This window comes from Furipterus horrens, unplaced genomic scaffold, assembly GCF_987537825.1.
Source record: "Furipterus horrens unplaced genomic scaffold, mFurHor1.1.pri manual_scaffold_1, whole genome shotgun sequence".
Classification (NCBI taxonomy): domain Eukaryota; kingdom Metazoa; phylum Chordata; class Mammalia; order Chiroptera; family Furipteridae; genus Furipterus; species Furipterus horrens.
The window spans coordinates 107,805,581-107,833,270 of NW_028327171.1; the positions used below are offsets into that span (position 1 = coordinate 107,805,581).

General features: G+C 35.1%; 1 protein-coding gene across 1 annotated transcript in view; it reads right to left on the reverse strand.

The window, feature by feature from the left end:
- Positions 1–697: 697 nt before the first annotated feature.
- CCDC14 (coiled-coil domain containing 14) overlaps positions 698–27,690 on the reverse strand; it is a 47,537-nt gene continuing 20,544 nt past the window's right edge. The window contains exons 9-13 of the mRNA XM_090277610.1: positions 25,662–25,803; positions 8,470–8,552; positions 6,372–6,590; positions 6,163–6,295; positions 698–2,401 (exon numbers count right to left, since the gene is read on the reverse strand). Of these exons, the coding sequence (XP_090133736.1) occupies positions 1,465–2,401; positions 6,163–6,295; positions 6,372–6,590; positions 8,470–8,552; positions 25,662–25,803 (1,514 nt within the window). The 3' untranslated portion in view covers positions 698–1,464. The remainder of the gene's footprint in view (positions 2,402–6,162; positions 6,296–6,371; positions 6,591–8,469; positions 8,553–25,661; positions 25,804–27,690) is intronic.

Consider the following 27,690-nt stretch of genomic DNA (forward strand, 5'->3'; position numbering starts at 1 on the left):
GCCCTGGCCAAGTAGCTCAGTTGATATGCCAAAGTTCCTGGTTTGATCTCCAATCATGGCACATATAAGCAACCAGTGAATGCATAATAAACGGAACAACAAATTGATGTTTCTCTCTCACAGATCAACAAATAAATAAATTTTTAAAAAGAAATTTATAGCTAATAAAGTCTGAGTATGTCAGTCTATAACTGGGTACTTCAGGAGTTGTAGCACCAACATTCAAAATAACCAGCTAGTTCAGGGACTAGCAGAACACTATTTAATGCTAAAGCCTGTTCAAGCACTAAACACATGACACCAGGTAGGTGACTAGTATGGAGTATTAGAGATAGCACAACACTCAACTTCCTAAGAGCTAAAATGTGCTGCTTACATGGAGGGAGGAGATACTGAGTAGTTAAGGCGTACTAGTTTAGAGAAGCAGAGTCCAACCTAGTTCATATTATTTATAGAACAGAGAAAGTTCTCAGTTCAAGTGCTAAAAATAATTGGTCCAGAAAGGCAGAATTACAACCAGTGCAAGATTTACAGACTCTATCATGTTCAAATACAATGACAAAACGAGTAAATATTTATTTAAAAAACCTAACAGCCAAAACTGAAACTTATCTATTAGCACTTATCAGTCCGACTTTATTTTTTAAAGATCTTAAATATACATTTAGGGTAAAAATACACAGAACTGCCATTAAGAAATCATCTGTTAACTTAGGATGTTACCTGTATTTTAATGGACCACTTAATTTTTTTTAAGAGGTGGAGTACTTCTTGTCTTAAATGTTTATACAGCTAACCCAAAACACTAGCCTATAGCATCCCATTAAAAAACCACAAAACAAAAAACCACAATGCCATTAAAAAAACAAAAAGGAATACTAAAACTCTGGTTTGAATATAGTAAATTACACCCAGGAACTCCCTTCCAATTATTCTTTAGAGAATCCTTCCAACCTGCACCTTTTGCCCAGCAGGGTAATAAAAGAACTCTAATTGCTAAGTACTAAAATAAAATTTTATTTATAATATTTCCCTAGTTATCTACAACAGCATTCCCGGTCCCCAAACTTTTAGGCACCAGGAACCAGTTTTGTGGAAGATAACTTTTCCACAGATGGGGTGAGGGTAGGGAGGAAGAGGCAGAGCTCTGGCAGTAACACTAGCAAAGCTCTCTCAAGAAAGCTGCTCACTTCCTGCTAACAGGCCATGGACTGGTAACCGTCCACTGCCCGGGGGGTGGGGACTCCTGATCTACAACTTTCTTCTCCTAGAAAATGTAAATTTAAGATGACCTATTTTTATAAGCTCCATAGTATCAATATATTCCGATAATAAATTACTAAATTTATTTTTTCACACATAATTGATATAAAACATCACTTCTGTATAAAAAATTTTAAAATATACATTCAATGTAACCAAGTTCTATTCTTAAAAAGAGATATTCAATCTTTTCTTCTGAGTTCACTTCTCTATAAGACCAGACCTTAAGGACTCCTGGAGCCTAGCAATGTTGGCGTCCAGTGCTGCAAGGCCATTTCGGAAGTCTTGTTCATCACGAGAAGTTAATGTTGAAAAAGAAGAGTTGCTCCAGTCAGACATCAAGTCGGAATTTAAAAAGCTGCCATCTGAGACAGCACTACTTTTCACTTGAAAGCTGCTGCTCTGACAAGTGGAGGGGCCATGACACGCAGCCAATGCCTGTGGTTCCTCAGTGGCAACAGGGATCTTGCAGATGGCTTCCTTTATTTTCTTGAGAAGCTGCTTGTCCTCCATTTCAGCTGTGCTGGAAAGTTTCTCAAGTACATTTTCTGGCTCCTTTCTGGAAGAACAACGAACTCCGGCTGCACATGATTTATTTTCTTTTTCTAAGGCAGGTCCACTGTTGCTGAACAGCGCTGGTGGAGCCACACTGATCTGTGGCTGGGGGGATAATCTTTTAGATAGTGGTGATTTCCTTTTAGAAGTGCTTCTGGCAAATGGAATATAAATTGTATTATCCAGAGTACACTCGCCTTCTATTAAGGTTATAATTTTGCTCTCCTCATCAGAATCCTGTTTTGAAAAGGTAGAAATGATTCCAAGGGCTGATACTTCCTCCATGCTCCTAGTGTTACTATGCTGAGTGCCTTGGGAAGGCAGAACATTTTCATAGGACCTATTTGGCACTATGTTTTCCTCATTGTTAATCGCAGAAAGTGGCTCTGAATGAGTAAAAGTGTGATCTGTTTCTAACTTATTTAGGTAGCTCATTATGGAAATTTGAGCAGGGATTGGGTCATGTTGAGGTTGTTTTTCATAAATGTTCAGAAGTGATTTGGTAAGATTATTCCCAGGCCTGCAGGGAGCAGTGTCCATACTAAGATCTGAGAGAAGCTTTGCCATACTGCTCTGTAAAGTTCTGTTAAAAAAAATTTAGTACATTAATTAGTTTTTTTGCCCATTTCTTTCATTTACTTATATCTACCTCATCTTTAAAACAAAGAATTAGAGTCAAGTATGGAAAAAAGCCACTAAAAGCACAATATCATAGAATATGTTATGGAGAGAGTAAATTAAAATAATAAATGATAAAGGATCTTGGTGTGCATCAAATCTAATATTATTGTATCTAAAAATAGAGGCTTGGAAATTTTTTCCTCTGATGGTATGGAGATGCTTTATTCCTGAGAAACATTGCAAAATGGTAAACATACTACCCATTTGATAGTGGATTCTGTTAGTAACTATTTATCTCAATTTCAAATATATATTCAAAGGCCATTGGAGATACTGGAAAAAAAAGATAGTGAGAAAATTATCTGGCATAAATCAGTATATGCAACTGCTAGGTACCAGGAAAAGTGTGACTTAAGGAAAACCACACAGTTTGAAGTCAGACAAAATTGGAATGCAATTCTAGCACTATCACCAGCTGTAATCTTGGACAAGTCACCCAACCTTTCTGAATCTCAAGTTTCTCAATTGCAAAATGAAGATAAACTACTTCAGAATTACAATGAACATTAAATAAGGTAAAATAATAAAATATAAAGATAACGTGCTTCGCAAAGTTTATTTAATATCAGCTTTTATTAGTAGTCCTGTTAAAGCCATTTTATACTAAGTCTTAGTCTACTTGAATTCAGTGGCATTATGTTCACATTGATAAGAAACAGAAACACACCAATTTAAAAAAAGATAAAAAGGACATCAACAGATAATTTAAAAAGGTTTCAACTAGCCAATAAGCATGTTTTAAAAGTTCAACTTTTGGCCGCGGTCAGAGAGCTCAGTTGGTTAGAGCATCATCCCAATACACCAAGATTGCGAGTTCAATCCTGGGTCAGGACATGAATGCATAAATAACTGGAACAACCAATCAGTGATTCTCTCTCTCTCAAATCAATTTTTAAAAAGTTCTATAGAGAAATTGAAAATGGATAAATGTGATAATTTTGCCAATCAAATTATCATAGTAAAATAAAATACCCTTTGTTTTAGAAGCTTGGAGAGGCAGGTACTACTAGTGTACATTGGTATAACTTTTCTGGAGAACACACACTGGCAATACATCAGGAGACTTGGATATCCGACACGTTTTGACCCACCAATTTGCACTTCCATGAATTTATCCTACTGATATAACTATACACAAGAGACTGTACCCAAAGATATATTTACAAAGACAAAATTTACAATAAAAAATAGATGGATTTGACATCTTTATCTTCAAATACAGTGGGCTGATTTAAGTAAATTATGGTATAACTGCATCTCAGACATTCATTCTTTAAAACAACGAATATTGTGGAGAAATGTTCATTACATGAGATTAAATTAAAAAGAACAGGCTATAACATGTATACAATTTTTGTAAAAATAGTCACACATACCTAAATAAAATACTAAAGGGAAATCTCTATACTAGATAGGTAGTAATGATTCTATCTCTGGGTACAGAATGAGTGTTTGTTTTCTCCTACAAAACAAAAAATATTATTTTTTCCATCTTGGCTTACATTGTCATCTTAAACATGCTCTATTTTGAGTTCTGATTGCTTTTCAAATGGCAATGCTCCTGCCATTTTTCCTCATACCTCTTCCAAGAAGCTAATGAGCTATTATTAAAAGAAAAAGAAATGCTGTAGAAACATATCTTTAAAAGAATGCTATAATGAATAATGATCCACTAATTAATTCAATCAGAACTGCATACTCAAATTCTTATTTTTATTTATTTTTGGAAAAGGAATACATAATTATGGTGAGGTTTCTTTCCAGACTTAAATAAAAATGTTATCTTTGCTGTGGGAAAAAAATCAGTGTTCAAGAAAGGAAGAGCCAATGATATTAATAACAGCTTAGTCTATGGAAATTAATGTCAACCATTAAGCTTCTGATGTATAAACAAAATGTGACTCACCACTGTCTCTGAAATTTTAAAAAAATCTCTGTATTTAAAGAAATGAGAATGTCAAAAAACATTTATAAAGTATATTTATTATGCTATTACAGTTGCCCCAATTTCTGTCCCTTTCTTCCCCTCTGGCTGGTACCTCCCTTCCCTCCAGCAATCCCCTTTAGTTCCTGTCCATGGGTCATGTTTGTAAGTTCTTTGGTTCTCCATTTCCTATATTATTATTAACTTCCTTCTATCTATTTTGTTCCAATTATGCTTCTTAGTCCCTGGACCATTTCCCCATTCTCTCCTTTCCTCCTACCAGCTGATAACCCTCTAAATGATCTCCATATCTATGATTCTGTTCCTGTTCTGGTTGTTTGTTTAGGTTTTTTGTTTTTAGATTCAGTTGTTGATAGTTCTGAGTTTGTTCCCTTTTTAATGTTCATGGTTTTGATCTTCTTTTTCTTAAATAAGTTCCTTTAACATTTTCTTTAATAATGGTTGGTTGTGATTAATTCCTTTAGCTTTACCTTGTCTGGAAAGCACTTTATTGCCCTTTCATTCTAAATGATAGCTTTGTTAGGTTGTAGGTCTTTGCTTTTCATCACTTTGAATATTTCTTGCCAGTCCCTTCTTGCCTGCAAAGTTTCTTTTAAGAAATCCATGGAGTCTTATGGGAATCCCTTTGTAGGTAACTCTGCTTTCTCTTGCTGCCTCTAAGATTCTCTTTATCTTTAACCTTTGGCATTTTAATTATGATGTGTCTTCGTGTGGTCCTTTTGGGGTCTAGCTTGTTTGGGACTCTGTACTTCCTGGACTTGTATGCCTATTTCCTTCACTAAGTTAGATAAGTTTTCTTTCATTATTTTTTCAAATAAGTTTTCAATTTCTTGCTCTTCCTCTTCTCCTTCTGGCATCCCTATGATTTGGATATTGGCATATTTGGAGATGTCTCAGAGGTTCCTACACCTCGTTTTTTTTTTTTTTAAATTCTTGTTCTGGTTGAATGTTTAACTCTTCCTCATGTTCCAAATCATTGGTCTGAATCCCTGCTTTCTTCCCTTTTCTGTTGGATTCTTGCGTATTTTTCTTTGTTTCACTTAGGGTAAACTTTATTTCTTCCTTTATTTTTTTGCCATACTCAAGGAGTTCTCTGATCATCCTAATAACTAGTGTTTCGAACTCTGCATCTGATAGGTTGGCTACCTCCATTTCATTTAGTTCTTTTTCTAGGGTTTTGTTCTGTTCTTTCATTTGGGCCATACTTCTTTGTCTCAATTTAGCAGCCTCCCTTTGTTTTTTTTTTGTGCATTAGGTACAGCTGCTTTTACTCCGTCTTAGTAGAGAGGCATGGGGCTTACTGTGCTAAGTGCTTCTCCTGTTACTTCTTTGTCCCTCTATCAACCCTGTTCATGTCTCCACTTTACAGCTAAAGTTTAGAGATTAATAACTTGCTCAAAGTTATATAGCTAAAACATGGTGGAGCTAGGATTCCACTCAGGTGTCTCTAGCTTTAGAGCGACAGAGCTCTTAACCTTTTTTGCTAAACAAGTCTTCAGCTCTTCATCAGAGCCCTTTCCCTGCAATCACATGGTTTAAATAAAGCATTTATCAGGCTCGAAATTTCTAAACTAACTTAATTGGAACAGAATAAAAATCACATTAGAAATTAGCGAAAACATTGACAAAATAAGGGAAAGAGAGCAGGTCTAAAATTATTTTGAAGTTTATTGGTATATCTATTAAAAGGAGTAAGTTACTCAAGTGTTCAATATTACCTGGTTAAGTCTCTCAGTCGAGTCACCTCAGCATCACGCTGATGTAATGTTATTCCCAATATCTGATTTTCCTTTTCAGCAGCTTCTAACTTAAACTGGCAGCTCTTCACATTCACTAAGGCTTCCTCCAATTCTAAAATGACAAACAAGTTTCAGTTTCCTTATTTCTTTTTGAAAAATGTGACCATAACTACAGCTCAAATACATACCAATTTTCATCCTAGTTGTTTCGATGTCAAATTGCTGTTTATTTTCAAGTATAGTTTGATCTTTCTCTTTAAATATATCAGCAAATTTTTTTATTTCATCTTTCTGATTTTCAATCACTTTTAGAAGCTCTTCATTTTTACTTTGTAGTAATTCCTGGCTCTTTAGTGACTCTTGTAATTGATTCTGCAGTGACTTATTCAATGATTGAAGGGAAAACACTGTAAGACAAAACAGATCAAATAATTGTTTCCCCAATTTAAAAAAGTACACACCTAGAAAAGAGCTATTTTTAAAAAAGAAAAGGCTTAGAATTTGTTGATTTTGCTTAACAATTATATGCTTGAGCAATTCTATGTTAATGCTAAACATATTTTTAAAAATTGTTTGGCAGAAGTCAAGCCTTTCTTCTCCAATTGATACTTCTGACATTAAAAAATATTTTTAACCTTATTTAATGGAAGAGTAATACATGTATGAATTTAAAAAATAATTCAAACCCCATGCAATACCAATGATGCCAATGATTCTCAATGAAAGTCTCACTCTCATCCTACCTCCACTTTCCTCTAGAGGCGATCACTATTAATTTGGTATCTTTCTGGAAAATAGTTTTGCATAAAATAAATATTTAAACATAATGAACCATACTATAGTATACCCATAGTTTCTAACCTTGCCTTTTTTCTCACAAGATTTTATATATTAGCATAGAGCTATATAAAATAATAATGGCTATAAAATTATATGACAGCATTCACTTAAAAAACACAGCCTTGAGTGAAAGCTTACTTTGTGTGAGGCACTGTAGTAGAATCAGGGCACACAGTGGTGAACAACAGAGGCATGGTCCATGCTCTCATGGAGCTGGTAACAAGCAGGTAATTATAAGTAGCAATAAATGCTCTCAAGGAAACAATAAGTAAACGAGTAGAGAATAAAAAGAGACGAGCTAGTTAAAATGGGAACCCCTGATCTCCTCACCTTCCACCTGGGCTTCCTATCTCCCTCTCATCCTCAGTACACCCATCATTTATTCAGAGTGGGATCAAAATAATCTTTTCCAAAATTACACTGGTGAAGTTGAACACTTTTATGAGGTGTGTGCTCTGTTGGGTGCCCATATTTTTCTTATTTCAAATAGTAAGGAAATTAAGCCTTTGTCATAGCATGTAATAAAAAAATATTGCCTATTTTGTTGATACATTTTGAATGTATTTATAATTTTGTTGTGCAGAAAATAAAAAACAATTTTCTGGTATATATTTTATCAGTCTTTCCTTTGAGGTATCTGAGTTTTTGTCAGGCTTAGGAAAAGTTTCCAAAATACAAAAAATAATAATATTAAGTTCTCATCTTTTCTTTTAGTACTATTAGTTTTTCCTTTTCTTTCACTTTAAGCTCTGTGATCCATAAGAACGATACGGCAATATCTGTCAAAACTGCAACTGCATACTCAATGACTCATCGATTCTACTGCTATAATCTGTAAAAATGCTAGCACATGTGCACAAAGAAATATGTACAAGATTTTCATTGTAGCACTGTTTGCATTGGGACAATGGGGAAAGTGCCTCAATGTCTGTCAGCAGAGGACTTGAAGTATGTTATGATATAACCACATAAGCAGAATATCCAGGTTAGTTCTTAAACAGAAAGAAACATATTTATGTATTTTGCTAGAGAAAAATGCCACAACACATTAGGTGAATAATGCAAGCTGAAGAAGAGTATACTATACAAATTTGATTTCTAAAAAAGAAAAGGGCTTACATAGTTCTAGTATTGCCTATTACATCTTAGGTACTCAGTAACTATTTGTGAAATAAATTAATTATATATTAACAGAGGATATATGAAAGAAAATACAGCCTTTTTAAAAGAAATAGGGATATATTATTGGGAAGTGATTTCGTGGATTTTTTCTTTTTGTTTCCGCACTATTTTAAATTTTAATAAGAAATATTATTCCCATTTTTAAAAATTTTGATTAAAATGAAAGTCCACTTAAGACAAAGTAATTAATAAAACTCAATTCTTTATCAATATTTCCAAAATCACAAAGAATTTAAAATCAGTTCTTAAAGTTCTTTTACCCACATTCAAGGTTGCATTCCTGAGACCCAGATGCCTTTTTAATTTTTCCTTGTTCTCTAAGTTGCTGGTTCAAAATTCTCAACTGCCTAAAGAAAATAAGAAATATAAATATGAATGCAAGAACCCCGAGCTCATTTAACAGTGTACATTTGACAGTCTATTAGAAGAGACAACACGCACAGTGGCACCCAGGTGGAGAGCAGGAGGCCATCTCAAACCCAAAACAAGACAAACACCCGAATAAACAAAACCACACTATCAGTATTATTTATAGGCTTGAGATTAAAAGTTTAACTTCTCCGATTTTTCCTCCTTCCTTTTTTATTCTCTTATCTTTCCAGTGATTTCCTTGCTTTTCCTCTTTCATTTCCTATCTCTTCTTCTGTCTTCTCTGTATTTTCATTATTGTAGCAATGATTTCGTTTTTAAAAGATTTGTCATAACTATACCTTACAGGGACTGACTGCTATCAAGCCTCTATCTGCTTGGTTTGTCACACACCGAAAAAACTGGGAAACAAATCTGTGCTTCTAATAATTTCTTTATTGAATGGGAATGTGAATGGCCTGTTTAAGTAAAGAGAATGCTAATAGGCAGCAACTTTCCCTACAAATGAACTTTACAATATATAGCTGCTTCACAAATATGAACAGACAAAAGGAACCATAAATGTTTTCTTTACTTCTAAGAAGTTAATATTAAATAAAGGTTATCTTTAGCATCTTTCCAGAATTATTTATTTTTGTTAATCTACAGTATCAATTTTGTTACTAAATCACATTATTTACATGTATTAATTTCAGATGGATTAAAGAGCTAAACACAGCCCTGGCTGGTGTGGCTCAGTGGATTGAGAGCCGGCCTGTGAACCGAAAGGTCGCCTGTTTGATTCCCAGTCAGGGCACATGCCTGGGTTGCTGCCAGGTTCCTGGTTGAGGGCATGCGAGAGGCAATCAATCCATTTTTCTTTCACACATCGTTTCCCTCCCTCTCTTTCTCCCTCCTTTCCCCTCTCTCTGAAAATAAGTAACATATATATTTTTTAAAAAGCTAAACATAAAATATACATACAAAACCATTTATACACGTTTTAGGCGCAAATCGACATAATCTTGGAGTGGGGAAGGCATTCCAAAGCAAGACCCAAAATCTAGCAACCATCAAGGGAAAGAATGAAGAACTTAACTATATCAATATTTGAAACTTGTTCTAGAATTAACAGTCTGGAAGAAAATACTTTCCACATATACACCAAACAAAAGTTCCACACACTTAAAGGGCTCCTACAAATCAGTAAGAAAGCAGTAAAAAGTAACTAAAAATAAAAATGGGCAATTCACATAAGATAGATACAGAAACAGCCTATAAGCATGTGAAAAATGCTCAACCTCATTAATATGAAGGAATGCTAGCTTAAAACAGGAAATGGTTCATGGCCAGAAGAATGGCAAAAACAAATGGAAATAACATTATTTGTTGGTGAGGAAAATGTGGTATATGGAAATAAATTATCTCAACTGATAGGAGTCTATTAGTACAATAACCATTTTAGGTGGCAATTTGGCAGTATCCAACAAAATGTAAAACTGTTTCATAACCTTCAACAAAATAATTCTAAATAGCTGTACACGTGCAAAATTTCTACAATCTTGTAACATGCGAGGATGTTCACAACAGCAATATTTAATGAGAAGTTGGAAACAACTTAAAATGCTACATATATTATGGCATATCCATACTAAGAAATACTAACACATGTATTTGAAAAAAGAGACAGCCATATGTACTGACATGGAAAGATCTCCAAGTTACATCAGGAAATAAAAAAAAAATTCACAGCAAGGGTCCCCAACGTCCCTCCTTGGGTTGGTAGACGCCATCGCATTACCATCTGAGCTCCGCCTCCTGTCTCTCCCACCCCAACTGGGTGGAAAAAGTGTCTTTCAGGAAACTGGTCCCCAGTGCCAAAAAGGCTGGGTAGGGGCTGCTTATCTACAGAACAAACACATAATATAATTCCATTTTTGTTCTAATAGAATTCTGCTTTTCTGAAATTTCCCCTTTACAACAGAGGGGAAATCTAGAAAAGACAGCACAGACTGGTAATCCATAAACTGCAAATGAACACTTCTTTTGATATTTTCCAGAAAAACAGCAGGCACCGAGATCCTCTTATACACCAAGTATGTGAGAGAAGTTTTGCTTGACAATCTTTTTGTACGTCCCTGGTCAGATTCTTCTCTTCTTCCACAACACAGCCAATCTACTTTTCATTATCACTCATTATAAACCTCTCATTCCTACCCTGCTCCTCTCAGTAGAATACTTTCCTATTTTCATTAAAAATAACATGTTTTGGGGACAAAATCTGTTATCCTTCTGTACAAATTTATCCATATGTATACTAATCCTCTCTTCTTTCTCCTAGTCTTAGAGAAAGGGAGCCTCATCAGCTTCCTGGGTCCCATCTTTTCCTATGTTCTAAAGGACTCTGCTCTTATTCCAGTCCTTTTATCTTCTCCACCTGCAGCTTTTCTCTCTTTACTGGCTCATGTGCCTGAGCTAAGAAATATAACAAACTGCTCTCATATTTAAGAAAACATTTCCTCCAATCTAACTGTACCATTAACTACTCTTCTTTGCTCTCGTTCTCAGCGTTCAAGGTCACGCTTTAAAAAAATGGCACATGATAAAAAAAAAAATTAACAAAAGAGAATTAAAAACAATAGTTATGTGTGCTTTTAAGAAATATTATGTATCATATTTAAGTGTGCTTGATTTTAACAAAGCAAAAGAACTGCTGACAGGCAAATATTTCTTTTTAGTTCATTCATTCATTTTAAATATATTTTTATTGAGATAAAACTGATATACAATAAACTACACAATTTTAATGTGTATAATTTGGTAAGTTTTGACATATGACATGTAAAGCTATCACCACAATTAAAATATTTCTTACCTCCTAAAATGTCTTCATGTCCCATTTCACAACTTCCCTCCAATCACTGATTTATAGATTAGTTTGCATTTTCTAGAATTTTATATTATAATTTTTGCAATATATAATTATATCATAAATGGAAAAATCATACAGTATGTACTTTTAGCCTGGCTACTTCCACTCAAAATAATGATCTTGAGATTTATCCATGCTATTGCATGTACCAATAGCTCCTTTCTTTTTATTGTTGAGTGATATTCTATTGTATGGTATTGACAGACATTTGGGTGGTTTCCTATGAATATTAAAAACAAATACATAGCTTTCACTTCCCTTGAGTAACACCTTAGGAGTGGAATGACGGAATCATATAGTATTGTTATTTTTTCATAGCTTGAAAATGTTTTCTGAAGTAATTGTACCATTTATGTTCCCATCAGTAAATTATGAAAGTTTCAGTTCCTCTACATTCCCACAACATGTGTTATGGTTTTTTAAATTTTAACCATTCTAGTGGGTACGTAGTGGTGTCTCATTGTGGTTTTAATTTGCATTTTCCTAATGAGTAATGACAATGAGCATATTTTCATAGGCTTATCTGATATCCATATATTTTCTTTGCTATAGTGTCTATTCAAATATGCTGCCCATTTTATTGAGCTGTAACAGTTCTTTATATATTCTAGACACAGTCCTTTATCAGATGGATATATTGCAAATGTTTTCTCTGTTGTCTGCCTCTTCATTTTTAGTAATACTGGCCTTTGGAAAGCAAACTTTTTTTTTTTTTATGAAGTCCAACATATATAGTTGTCTTCTACTTATATCTTTTGTTATATTTAAAAAATCTTTCTCAACCCAAGGTCACTAAGATATTTTTCCCGTCGTCTTCTATCAGTGCTGTAGATTTAGCTTGTATATTAAGATCTGTAATTTATTTCAAGCTAATATTTGTACACAGTGTGTGGTAAAAAAAAATTTTTTTTTTAACTATATGGCTCTCCAAGATGAAGGCTGACTAGGTGGAAGCTACAACTCACCTCCCGGGACCAAATTGGAATTATAACTAAAATATAGAGCAATCAACTTGAATTACCAACTGAAAACTAACTGAAGAGAATAAAGAGAAGTTTTATAACCAAGGATTTACATAAGAAGCAACATGAAGACTGGTAGGAGGGGCAGGAGTACAGAAACGGCTGGCCCTGCAAATGTTCCCCTGAGAAGCCAGGCTCACCAGCCCAGAGCAACAGAGCCAAGAAGAGGCACCCACATAACATCTGGCTATGAAAATCAGCAGGGATTCTGTCTGCCAGGGAGAGACAATAGTCTGCTAGAGAGACACAGGTGCCCACTTAAAAGGCCAACACACAAAATCTCATTCACAGCCACTCACCCTAGGATCTGGCAGGGTGGGGGAGGGTGAAGCAGACTAGAGTTGTGTGAGGAGAGACTGGTGATTGTGGTTCTGAGGAGAGAGCTGAAGGATAGCCACCAGGAATCCTGTGCTGAGTTATTCCCCATACTGCAGATGCCATCTTTCCTAGGTGGAACATTCCCTTCTGTATCGCATCAGCTTAGGGGAATGCAATAGCCCCACCCTTTGGACTACCTGAGGAGCCAGTTGCCTGGGCCAGGGTATAGTGGTCTGGGCAAACTCAGAGGGTGTCAGTTATTGACTGGTGTGGCTTTGGGGCAGAAGCCATTCCTCCCACTTTCCTCTGAACCTGACTGGCACCTCTCAGTCATGGGAGATTTGCTAGCCCCACTCTCCAGGGTCCAGCGGGCCCCACCCTCTTGACTCCCAGTAGCTCCACACTGCCAAGGTCTGGGCAGAATCTGGGACAGACTGAGTTTTGTGGCTCTGGGGTGGGGGTCATGCCCCCACATTCTCTAAGCCTGACCAGCATCTTCCCCTCATGGGAGATCTACTACCCCCATCCTCCTAACTCCCAGCAGCCCTGCTCTGCTGAGATCGAGCTCCTGGTAGAATCTGGGACAGACTGAGTTATGTAGCTCTAGGACAGGGGCCATTTTTCCCTAACATGCCTGACTGGTGGAGAGCCCTCCCTTCAGAGAGCCAGATCTTGGCCTATTTAGGTCTGGGAAACTGTTGCCCTCACCTTGACAATTCCCTGAGAACCTGTGCCACCACAAAGGTGTGTGAGCACCCAGTGTTTGAAGGCTAGACGTGGTATACCCTGCAACATTTGCTGAGTGGTCTCAGACCCAATACTGACACTAAGTTTGAACCTGTATCAGTCTGGTGAACAGCACTCACTCATAGCTAGTGATCCACTAAGAAATTATCTCATGCATTCTGAGTACCACCAGAGGCTTTTCAGGGCCTGAGCTTAACAGGCAGCTAGAAGGCAGAGGTAGAGCACTGGATACCCTGGGGCCTTAGCTGACCTGCCCCTGGGCCTGGTGTTGGTAAAAGTAAGCCTTAGTGTGCAGTGTGGTCCTTCCCATGCAAACCCAGGCCCAGCAGAGCCAGCCACTAACTGTGGATCACTTTGTAGCTCTAAAAAGGTAGTCTAGGGCCAGTCACAGGAAGCATCTGGTATTGGCCTACACCAGAGTCCCTCCCAAAATACCCCAGAATCAATACAGTGGCCAGCTTCAGACAACATTAGAGCAGGATCCATTAGCTTCACAAAAGGCATATCCAAGGGCAGATCACAGCAGGCATCAGACCCTGTTGATGCATTTTCTGCTTCATGTGGTTAGCACCTGCATAGCAGCTTGAACATTGTGGTCAAAGTTGACCCTCACAGTCAGCAGACCTGAGGGTCAACCGCATGCACAGACAGGCAATGGCAATCAAGATTCAATTACAACAGAAGGGCCCATTTAACCCACTCAAGGGACATTCTGGAGCACCCAATCATGTGAACAAGGAAACTGTGCCACTGGATCTGCACAAGACTCCTATTACAGAAGATCACCCCACCAAGACTGGGAGTCATAGATCTACCTAATAAATAGAAAAAAACTCAAAGAGGCAGCCAAAATGAAAAGACAAAGAAATATGACCTAAATGAAAGGAGAAATCTCCAGCAAAAGAGCTAAATGAAATAGAGGCAAGCAATTTACCAGATAAAGAGTTGAAAAAAAGTCATAAGTGTGCTCAATGAACTTAGTGAAAACTACAACCGCATGAAAAAGGACATAGAAACCATAAAAAAGAATCATTAAGAAATGAAAAATTCAATATCTGAAAGGAAGAATACACTAGAAGGAATAAACGGTAGGTTGAATGAAGCAGAAAATCAAATCACCGATTTGAAAGACAAGGTAGCAGAAAATACCCAAAAGACAAGGTAACAGAAAATACCCAATCAGAGCAGCAAAAAGAAAAAATATATACATATATATATATATATAAAATGATAGTTTAAGAGACCTTTGGGATAACGTGGAACATAACAACATCTGCATTATAGGGGTACCAAGAAGAGAGAGAGGGGAAGAAATCGAGAACCTATTTGAAGTAATAATGACTGAAAACTTCCCTAACCTGGTGAAGGAAAAAAACACACAAATCCAGGAAACACAGAGTCCAAAACAAGATGAGCCTAAAGAGGCCCACACCAAGACACATCATAATTAAAATATCAAAGATTAAAAACAAAAAGAGAATCTTAAGAGCAGCAAGAGAAAGACAGTTACCTATAAGGGTCCTCTCATAAGACTGTCAGTTGATTTCTCAACAGAAACATTTCAGGCCAGAAGGGATTGGCATGAAATATACAAAGTGATAAAAAAATTTTTTTTAATTAAAAAATAAAAATAAATAAATAAAATTAAATAAAATAAGGACCTACAACCAAGACTACTTTACCCAACAAGACTATCATTTAAAACAGAAGGAGAAATAAAAGCTTCCCAGACAAGAAAAAGCTAGAGGAGTTTGTTACCAACAAATTAGTATTACAAGAAATGTGAAAGGATCTTCGTGAAGAAGATGAAGATGAATAAAAAAAGAAAACAGAGCAATGTAGTTAAAAGAATAAAATGACAGTAATTATGTACCTATCAATAATCATTTTAAATGTAAATGTGTAAATGCTCCAATCAAAAGATATAGGGTAGCTGAGTGGATAAGAAACCAAGACCCAACTCAGAACAAAAGATACAAACAGACTAAAATCAAAGGGATGGAAAAAAGACATTTCACACAAGTGTTTAAAAAAAAAAAAAAAAAAGCTGGGATAGCAATACTTATGTCTGACAAAATAGACTTTTACAAAAGACTATAGTAAGAGGCAAACAAGGACACTACATAATAATAAAAGGAGCAACCCAACAAAAAGATATAACCTGCTAAAATATATACACACACAACATAGGAGCACCTAAATATATAGCAAATCTTGATGGACATAAAGGGAGAGATCGACAGAAATACAGTCATAGTAGGGGATTCTAATACCCCATTGATATCAATGAATAGATCTTCCAAACCGAACATCAACAAGGAAAGAGCTGCCTTAAATGACACACTAGGTTATTGATGTCTTCAGAGCACTTTACCCCAAAGCAGCAGAATATATATATTTTTCAAGTGCACATGAAACATTTTCTAAGATAGACTACATGTTAGGAAACAAAAGAAGGCTCAATAAATTAAAGACGACTGAAATTATATCATGTTATCTTCTCTGACCATATGTATGAAACTAGAAATCAATCACAAGAAAAAACAGAAAAACACACAAACATAAATGCTAAATAATGTTATTACACAATGAATGGGTTAATAAAGAGATGAAGGAAGAAATCAAAAATCACCTTGAAACACATGAAAATGAGAACACAACCACCCCACATCTATGGGACACAGCAAAAGCAGCCCTAAAAGGGCAATTCATAGCATTACAGCCTACCACAGAAATAAGAAAAATTTCAAATACATAAACAATTTAACTTTACACTTAAAAGAATTAGATGAAAAACAACAACAACAAAGTTCAAAGATGACTGAAGAAAGGAAATAATAAAGATCAGAGCAGAAGTAAAGGACCCTAAAAATAAAATAATACAAAAGCTCAATAGAACCAAGAGCTGTTTCTTTTATAAGATAAACAAAACTGATACTTTTAACCAGGCTCATCAAGAAAAAAAGAGAGGACCCAAACAAATAAAATCAGGAATAAAAGAACAAAGGTAACAACTGACACCACAAAAATACAAAGAATTGTAAGAAAATATTATGAAAAACTATATGCCAAAAAATTGGACAGTCTGAATTAAATGGGTAAATTCCTAGAAATATAAAATCTTCCAAAAATGGAATCAGGAATAACTGGAAAATCTGAATAGACTAATTACAACTAATAAAACTGAAGCAGTAATAAAAAAAATTCCCAGCAAACAAAAGTCCTGTACTGGATAGCCTCACAATTAAATTTTACCAAACATTCAAAGAAGAACTAATACCTAACCATCTCAAACTATTTCAAAAAATTCAAGAGGAAAAAAGATTCTCACACTCATTTTAAGAAGCTAGCATTAGCCTAATTCCAAAACCAGATAAAGACAGCACAAAGAAATAAAGTTTTAGGCCAATATCCCTGATAAACACAGATGCTAAAATTCTCAATAAAATATTAACAAACTGGAGCCAGAAATATATTTAAAAAATCATATACCATGATCAAGAGGGATTTATTCCAGGGATGCAAGGTTGGTACAATATCCACAAATCAATAAACACGATAAACTACATAAACAAAATGAAGAATAAAAATCACTTAATCATATCACTAGATGAAGAAAAAGCATTTGATAAAATTAATCACCCACTTATGATGAAAACTCTCAGCAAAGTGGGAAAAGAACAAACATACCTCAGCATAATAAAGGGCATGTATCAGAAATCCACAGTCAATATCATACTTAATGGGGAAAAACTAAAAGCATTTCCCTTAATATCAGAACAAGACAGGAATGTCTGCTTTCACCACTCTTATTCAACATAGTACTGGAAGTCCTAGCCACAGCAATCAGATAAGAAGAACAAATAAAAGGCACCCAAATTGGAAAGTGAGAAGTAAAACTCATTATTTACAGATGACATGACCCTGCATATAGAGCACTCTCAAGATTCCACCAAAAAAAAAAAACAAAAAAAAAATACCCTACTAGAAATAATAAATGAATTCAGTAAAGTAGCAGAATACAAAATAAATATCCAGAACTAAGAAACAATCCCATTTACAATTGTATCAAAAAAATTAAATACCTAGGAATAAATTTAACCAAAGACCTGTACTCAGGAAAGTATAAGATACTGAAGAAAGAAATGGAAGAAGATACAAATAAGTGGAAAAATGTACCTATTCATGAGTAGGAAGAATTAACATCATTAAAACATCCATACCACCCAAAACAATCTATATATTCAATGTAATTCCTACCAAGATAGCAATGGTATATTTCACAGAACTAGAACAAATATTCCAAAAAAATTTTATGGAACCACAGAAAGACCCCACATAGCCACAGCAATCTTAAAACAAACAAACAAACAAAAAAAAAAACCAACAACAACAAAGCTAAAGGACACACATTACCTGATATCAAACTATACTACAAAGCCATAGTAATCAAAACAGCATGGCACTGGTACAAAAACAGACATATGTACATCAATGGAACAGAATAGAGAGCCCAGAAATAAATCCAGGTCTCTGTGGTCAATTAATATTTGACAAAGGGGGCAGGAACATACAATGGCGTAAAGACAAGCTATTCAATAAATGGCGTTGGAAAATGGGACAGATACATGTAAATAAATAAATAAATAAAACCAGACCACCTTCTTATACCATACACAAGAATAAACTCAAAATGGATTGAAGACTTAAATGTAAGACTCAAAACCATAAAAATCATAAAAGAAAAATAAACAGTAAAATCTTGGACACTTCTCATAGCAATATTTTTTCTATGTTTCCTTGGACAGAGGAAACAAAAGAAAAATAAGCAAATGGGACTACATCAAATTAAAAAATTTTTGCATAGGAAAAGATTCTACCAATATAATGAGAAGCCAGCCCACTGAATGGGAGATCATATTTACAAATGACACATCTTATAAGGGATTAATATCCAAAATGTATAAATCACTTATAAAACTCAACACCAAAAAAACAAACAATCCAATTGAAAAATGGGTAAAAAACCTGAATAGAGACTTCTCTAAGAAGGACATACAGATAGATGGCCCATAGATACATGAAAAAATGCTCAATGTCACTAAACATCAGAGAAATGCAAATTAAAACCAAAATGAGATATCATCACACCGGCCAGAATGGCTATCATCAATAAATCAACAAACAAGTGCAGGGGAGGATGTGGAGAAAGAGGAACCCTTTTATACTGTTGGTGGGAATGCAGACTGGTGCAGCCACTGTAGAAAGCAATGTGGAGTTACCTCAAAAAATTAAAAACCGAACTGCCTTATGACCCAGTGATCCCACTCTGAGAATATAGACAAAGAAATCCAAAACACTAAATTGAAAGAATATATGCACCCCTATATTCATTGCAGTCTTTTTGCAACAGCCAAGACTTGTAAACAGCCCTAGTGATTATCAATTGATAAGGGGATAAAAAAGTTGTGGTACACTTACATAATGAAATACTACTTCACCATAAAAAAAAAAAAAGGAAATCTTACCTTTTGCGACAGCATGGCTAGACATGGAAAGTATTATGCTAGTGAAATAAGCCAGTTAGAGAAAGGCAAATACCATATGATTTCATAATGAACAAAATAAACTAAAAAACAAAATAGAAACAGACTCACAGATACAGAGAACAGACTGACAGCTGTCAGGGGGGAAAGGGTTAGTGTACTGGGTGAAAAAGGTGAAGGAATTAAGAGGAAAAAAAAAGGAAGAAAGAAAGAAAGAAAAAGAAAAAGAAAACATCTCATAGACACAGACAACAGTAAGGTGATTATCAGACAGAAAGGGAGGTGGGGGAGGTAGGAGAGGGTAAAGGGGGATAAATGGTGATGGGAGGAGACATGACTTGGGGTGGTAAACACACAATACAATATACAGATGATGTGTTATAGAATTTTACACATGAAACCTATATAATTTTATTAACCAGTCACCCAAATAAATTTAATAAAAATAAATTAATAATGTCTCTCCAATTGTTCCAGTACTATTTATTGTAAAAATTATTTTTCCCCACTGAATTTCCTTGGCACCTTTAAAGTCAGTTAACTATGTGTAAGTTTTTCAATTATCTATTTGTCTACATTAATGCCAACACCACACAGTCTTGATTAATATAACTTTATCTTGAAATAGGATAGTGACAATTTTGTTCTACCTTCCCAAAGTTGTTTTGGTTATTTTAGACTCTTTGAATTTCCATATAAATCTTATGATCACCTTTCTACAAAAATACCTGCTTGGGTTTTCTCTGAAATTACAAAGGATCTATAGATTGAACTAGGGAAAACTGAGATCTTAAAAATAATAAGTGTTATAAACTATGGATGTGGTTTATCTCTCACTTATATAGGTCTTCTTTAATTTTTCTCAGCAGTGTTTTGTAGTTTTCACTGTACAGGTCCTACACATCTTTTATCCAATTTACTGTATCTCTAAATTGTTCATATTTTTTTGATGCTAATATAAACTGTATTAATTTTATCTATTTATTATTTAGTTATTTTTACATAACAGGGTAGAGATTGACTATGGAAGCAGGGGTAAGGGTGGGAAAAGGGAGAGCAATGGGGAGAAAAATTGGGACAACTGTAATTTAACAACAATAAAATAAAATAAAATAAAATTAAGTTGCAAAAAATTGTATTAATTTTAAATTTCATTTCAAATTGTTCATTGTTAATATACAAATGTAATTGGATTTTGTATATTGATTTCATATTCACAACTTTGCTAAGATCATTTTTTAATTCTAGTAGCTTTTTTGTAGATCCTGTGGGATTTTCTACAAAAACTATTATGCTATGTATAAATAAGACAGTTTTATTCCTTTCTTTCCAATGTGGCTGTTTCCTATTTCTTTTCTTGCATTATTGCACTGACTAGACCCTCTAGCACAATGCTGAAGAGAATATTAATCATTATATGCTATATATCATTCAAACGTTTTTCTGGTACAGAGAGAGAAGATTAGCTAAATAGAATTTTTAAATAATGGGATATTATTACAAACAGTATTTAGAAATAATTAGGTACTGAATTTAGTATCATGTGATTTTAACTGAAGGAAAAATAATGAGTAAAGCTAGAATTCATTAATAAACTTTAGGCATATATTTCTCTAATGCAAAACAAAACAAAAAAAAACCACATTCCTAAATAACCTAAAATTTAAAAAAATAAAATTTATACTGTCAGGATTACTAACACATTATATTCTGTAACCATAATTCCCACAGTTGTCTTAGATTCAGTGTTCATCTCTAATCCACTCCTTTATGTGAATTCATCTCTTCGTTGACTGGACTTCGCCATTAACACAGTTTTCTTTTTCTCTTAGAGTCCAACAGTGCTCTATTTCCTAAGTTTTTGCATAATTGAGAACATGACTGCTGTCTTTACACTAAAAGGACAGCTGGATCACATAGGAGATTCTTGGGGCATACTTTCTTTCCCTTACAACTCTGTAAATGATGTTCTATGATATTCAGGCAATTAATATTGCTGTGAAAAGGCTAAAGCCAGCCTGATATTTTTCTCTTTACACATAGCTATAAAAGTTAATTTTATTTTGTCCCTAAAGTGTAGTAACTTCATCAATATGTCTTGGTGTTGATCATTTTGATAGTTTTTCTGGGATCCTGTTTGCCCTACTGATCTGCTGACACATCTTTATTAATAAATTTTCCTTTATTTATACATTTTAATACTGTCCTTAATACATTTGTTCTATTCTCTTTTCAGGAATACTAAGTATGCCAATTTTTCATTCTTTGTTTCTCTTCCATACCTATCATCTTCTTTATAATAATTTTTAATTATTCCTTTTCTATTTTGTTTTGTATTATTTCTTAAAGTTTATCTACCATGCATGCAGTCATTTAACAAAGGTTTATTAGAGTGGGTGCTAGGCACAGTTCTCAGCACTGGAAATATAGCAGCAAAAAAAGACAAAATTTCAGGCTTCTCAAATTCATAGACAGAAAGGAGAATAAAGGTTATCCTGGGGGGCAGGGATAAGGGGTATTACTGTTTAATAGGTACAGAGTTTATGTTGGAGATGAAGTTTTGGATATATAGTGGTTATAGGAACACGTGAATTGTGAATATATTTAACACAACTGAAATGTACGCTAACAAATGGTTAAAAGATAAGTATTATGTCACACATTTTACCACAATAAAAATAAATAAATAAATTATTTTTAAAGGTTTGGGAAGAGAAGTAAGCTAATGCTATGAGAAGATACTAACTATGAATTTAGTAGCAATTGAAGCAGAACGATTTGGAGGGAGGTGAAGCAAAACCCAAAAAAACAACAAACCGGCCTTCATATTGCTTAGGTTCTTATGGAATATACCATTCCTGATTTCATGTTTAATTGTTTTGTTTGTTTCTAATGGGGTATTCATTTCTGTAATTTTTTTTTCTTCTCTCTTTTATTTCACTAAGCACATCGTTTCCTTTTAAAGATGTTTTATATTCTTTAAGAATTCTTTCTCTCTCAATCTCTCTTTTTCTGCCTCTAAAAAGGGTTCTATTAATTTCCTGGAGACTGTGAAATACTTTTTCAAGTTTTCTTTTGGCAATTCTGCTTATGATGTTTATTCTTGATCCATCTTTGTCCCTTTTGTCAGTTTATGTCATGCAAAGATCTCTTCTTCTATAAATTATTTCTTCCCACAGCTTTTGTGACATAATTCTCTCCTAGTTTTCCTGCTACTTCCCTATTCGTTCCTCCTCAGGTTCTTTCACAGGCTCCCCTTCCTGTGTTAAAAAGCTATTATTCCCTAAAAAGCTGTTATTTCTCAGCAATTCGCCCTTGGCTGTGTTCATACTTTACACCTTCTTGGTGAATTTATCACTTCTACATTGATAACAAATCACTTGCTTTTAATCATCATTGTTTCCAGTAATGAAAGCAGAGCCAAGTATATAGTAAAAGTTCAATAAAAACATATTCAGTGAATAACTCCCAAATCTATACTTCTATCCTGAATCCTACTCTTATGTTCCACTTGTACCATACATATGTCCAGATGGACTCTAAATGACACATTCAGTATGTCTGAATCTTAACTCACTGGCTCTCTCCCATTATATCTTCTAACTCAAAAATAAAGTGAAATTAAAAACAAATAATCTATTCTTTCTCTAGTAGCTTCCACCTGGAAGAATTATGTTACCATCTGTCAAATGATCAAACCAGAAGACTGAATGCTACCCCATTTCACTTCTTGTTCTGCGTGGGTACATAATGGTCTTGTATTTGAGTCTAAAATCAGGAAATGGTCATGAATTCTAACTTGCATTACAAATATTAAGGCATTTAAATGAAGTATAACCCCTCCAACCCCCATCCAGGAAATTTGGAAGTATGCCAGGGCCTTTGGAGGTCATAATGAATGGGGCACTATTGACACTTTGTGGATAGGGACCAGGAAGGCTAAATGTTGAGCTGTGTCAGGAATCCCACATAAAAACTGTTCAGCCCCAAATGCCCAAAATGCCCATTTGCCATAGAAACAATGCACCTAGCAATATATACTGTATATATAAATACTCACCGAAAGCTCTATTTATTGACTTTAGAGAGAGAGGAAGGGAGGGAGGGGGGGAAGAGAGAGAGAAAGAGAAAAAGAAACATCAATGTAAAAGAGAAGCATCAATGTGAGAAGCATACATCAGCTGCTTCCCATAGTGCCCCAAACAGGGATTGAACCTGCAAACTTTTGGTGTACAGATAGCGCTCCAACCAGCTGAACCACCTGGTCCTGGCCACCTAGCTATATTTTTAAGCCACAAGATGGCAATAAACTCCAAGAAAGTACTCAAAGACCACTTTCTGGCTAAAAAGAAACGTAGTTTCTAAATGCTCAAACAGAAAACTTTTTTGTTTAAAGGTGCTGAAAAACACTTCTGAATGAACCAATGCATTCCAACTTTCATTTGTAATGGAGATTGCTGATAATTCTTTCTAAATGAAGATTACCAAAGAGACACAAAAATTCCTACACTTCTGCTGGAAGCAAAATTCTGCTAAAAACAGCATATAACAGACAAAGTCTTCATTTTTCAATAATTTCATTTTTAGAAGGTCAAGTAAATAGTGGCAATAGTATGCTATATAATCTTTGTCCTCTAAAGGCACAGAGTCAAAAACTCAGGTGCCAAGTCTGAAGAATCAGCTCAATATGTCAAACTAATACTTTAAAAATAAAAATAAAAACAAATGATCAATAAAATAGTGAGTATAATTTTCTTAAGGGGTCTATAAATTAGCTCCTAAAATAACTCTAATATGTTCTATAGAATAGAAATTAACCATTGATATTTCCCATGATCACAATATTAAAAGAGTATTCTGAGACTAAGTTCTCATCATTTATTTAAGAAGCCAATGATTTGATAGTTGTATCTTTAAAAACATGCTTGTTTATTTTAAATGCTTAGAGTAAATTCTTTTGTTTCACAAAATACACCTAAATATTGAAGTATAAATGAATGAGTCTCTACTTCCTCACTGAGGCAATGTAGAAGTATAGAAATTAAAATGATTATGCTCTAGAAAAACCAAACTGCCAAGGTTTGACTCTTGTTTCTGTTACTTCTAGGTATGTGGCCTTGGGCAAGTTACCTAACCTCTCTGTGTCTTGGTTTTCTCATCTGTAAATGAGAATAACATTAACCTACCTTATAGAGCTGTTGTGAGAATTTAAAGAGATGACCCATATAAAGGTTGTTAATACCCTGGCACATAAAAAACATCCGATAAATGTTAGAAGTAATATTGGCTATTAATATTATTTATATCTGGTTTTGATTTTGAAAAACTAATGCTATTATTATAGAGATCATTTAGGCTAGAAACAAAGACAATATTATTAGAATTTAAACCCTGCAACCTTGACATATATCATAGTATCTGGAGACAAATGATTGTTAGATAAATAATCCTAAGCAAGTAAATCTCATTGGGTGTCATGTCTTTGTAGGCTCCAGATCCATGAATTTATGCTACTTTACAACCAGGAATCTATTTTATTGCTTTCCAGTTTCTTGACAATGTTTGTGAAGGTTCCAGGTCCTATTTGGTACAAGGTCTACTGCTCATGTAACCGCAACCCCTTCTCAGGGCTCACTCACACCACAGTGCAGCAGACACACCTGAAAATGTGCTCTATTTCTCTGAAAAGTATACTGATAAATAGATACTGAGGTGGTGGCCTTGGAGTCACCACTGAAACATTCAAATTTAAGATGTTATTGATAATATGTAAGTGACTTCTATATTTCAAGATTAGATCCCTGGTTTACATCTTTCCTAAACATATTAAGACTATAATTTCAATATAAGTTATGATGGTCAAAAGAAATTGAAATAAATTTTTTTCTATGCCTGAGTGTGATAGGGCTGCTGGTGCTCACCCTTATCAGGTTCTCTTTTCCTGTGTGGGAAATATGGGAAAAATTTATGCCCCAGATATTTATATTAGGCAGGGTCATATGCCTCTTTTTAGCCTACAAAATAGAAGTGAGATTGTCACTTCTGGGCTGGGTCATGTAAAAGTCAGTGTGGCATATCCATGTTCTCTTTTTACTGAAAAAAACTGAGACAATGGCCTTATGCTGAAGGAAAACTAAGTCCTGAATCACAGGATAAGAGATCCATGCTGGTCATGTGTGAGGGAGAAATAAACTTTTGCTGTGTTATGCCACTGAGATTCTGGACTTCGTTTTACTGCAGTATAACCTAGGCTAGCCTGATAAATACCTTGAGGCATCAATACGTCATTTTTCTCTATATACACTACCAACAAAGTGATAACAGAGGTAAAAGAGGAGGGAGAAAATATGTACCAGTGGGCAGCAGTAATGGAAATGTTGGAGAATGCTAGCAATGTATGGAAAATGGGGAAGACAAAGTAGAAATCTACACAGTAAGACAGTAAACCTATTCTTATGGAGCCCTAGAGGTCTCATTTGGCACCCTTGTTCTGGCCATGGAACATCTCTGCATAGAGACAAAAATATTCAGAGCAATGCTTACCTGCGTAACTGAGCATTTTCACTTCTTAGAGGCTGCATGGCCAGTGCTATTTCAACTTGAATATTTGTGTTTCCACTTGTTGCTGGAAGCAAAGATACACATGCCTCCAATTCTGTAATCAATCTCTGAATTTCTGAATCCTCTACAAAAGTCAGAAAAAAATGAGTAAAAACATATTGTAAATTGTTATGGGGTAAGAATAAGATTATTCATGTATATTACTAAAAAAGAAAATTTTCAGATATGTACATATTTGCTATAAACTCAATGCAATTATTTCTAAATTTAATACACAAACCCTATTTTCCTCTTTCCTGCTACCTGTTTATTCAGAAAATTTTCAAAGAAATTAAATTCAGATAACTAAAGCTTAATCTTAAGTCACAGCATTATTAGTGATTTTCCACACTTAGTCTAATAGGAAGATAGTTTACATCTATTTCTGAGCTCACATTACAAAAGACTACCAAATGCCTATAACTGCTAACAGTTTCCTATAACTGCTAACAGTATTCACATTTACAACACAGTCTTTGATTCTGTTGTAAATAATTCCCTTTAGTTAATTCAATTTGGCAAAATAAAAGGGAGGGTCTCTACTAAGATAAGGTTTTATTATTTAATTTTACAAAGATTTAACACAACCAGCCACACCTCATTTGATGTAGCATCAAAAGCAGTACCCTTTTTTTAGTAACTGGGTGAAGTGGATGGTTTTCGAGGTGGCAGACACAGGTAGAATGTAGAATTTAAATCTTTTGTCCTTTTGTTTTTCTCCTTTCATTCCCATTCAAATATTTTATAGGCTGAAAACATTTAATAATTATAATATTAACTGATACCCAAAAGAGGTAGGAGATACATTCTAAGTAACAAGAAATAACTCAATCCCATGGGCACTTTAACACCCCAATGAGAAGTACATGCATACAGTAAACAATAATGCCCAATTACTAAGCCGTCCTGTACGGTGGTTTCGCTCCTAAGTGCTGGAGGCAGTAACCTGGCTCCATCAATTTCTAGCAATATAACTTTAGTCAAATTACTTAACTCTTGCAGCCTAAATTTCTTCATGGTTAAATAGAAATATCAGCACTTCATAGGGCTGTTAAGAGGATTAAATGAGAAACTGTTCTCCAAGCCTTAGGTTTCCCCATCTGTAAAATGGGAGCAATAAACAGCACCTCATGGGATTGCTGTGAGGATTAAATGAGATAATGCACATAAAACACTTTGAACGATGCCACGCATAGGGTAAATGTTCAATAACTGAGAGCTAATATTGTTATTATTATTATGGTTACTATGATTAAGTATTTGGTTGAGAGAATAGTGATAAGTTGAAGGTCTGAAAACAGATTTTAATGTATCAAACCTTTGGAAAAATAGTGCTATATTCCTATAGATACACTAAAGAATTGATATTTTGTCTATCTGCAAATATTCAGTATTCAAGCAGTGTTTCCCAATTAATTACTATGACTTCTAAGATGACGAATCTCTAACTCCCTCTAAGCAAAAGTCGTCGTCGGATCGTCGTCGTCGGCAGCCGTCCGTCTCGAGAGACGATGGTGTAGCTTCTTAAGAGTCTATCTGCACCGCCGAGAATGGTTGTGCAGTCCGACTCGGGAGTGACACGGTATCTGTCTCCTCCCGTGTTGAATCGACATCTTACGATGATGCTGGAGTGTCCTCTCCAGTGAAGCTGAAGCTACAGAGCCTGGGCAGGGTGATATGGAGGGTCTGCTGTTGCCCATGCAGCAGACCCCCCCTCTCTTCGCAGCTGAAGGGTCCAAGGGAAAGACGGAGTCAATACAGCTTGGCTTCAGGTGCGCCGCAGGAGTTGCCGGTGTTGACTACAACGTCAAACCGCCTTAGGGACTCCGGCTCCGGATTTTCTGTCGGGGTTTACTCCCTTAGCCTTTCCCCTGAAGAGGTATGCCGCAAGGCAGCGGAGGTTTTTTGGAGTCAGAGTTTTCCTTCTCTGATGTACCCTGACTGGAAGATCGAACCAGCGACACTTAGCTCG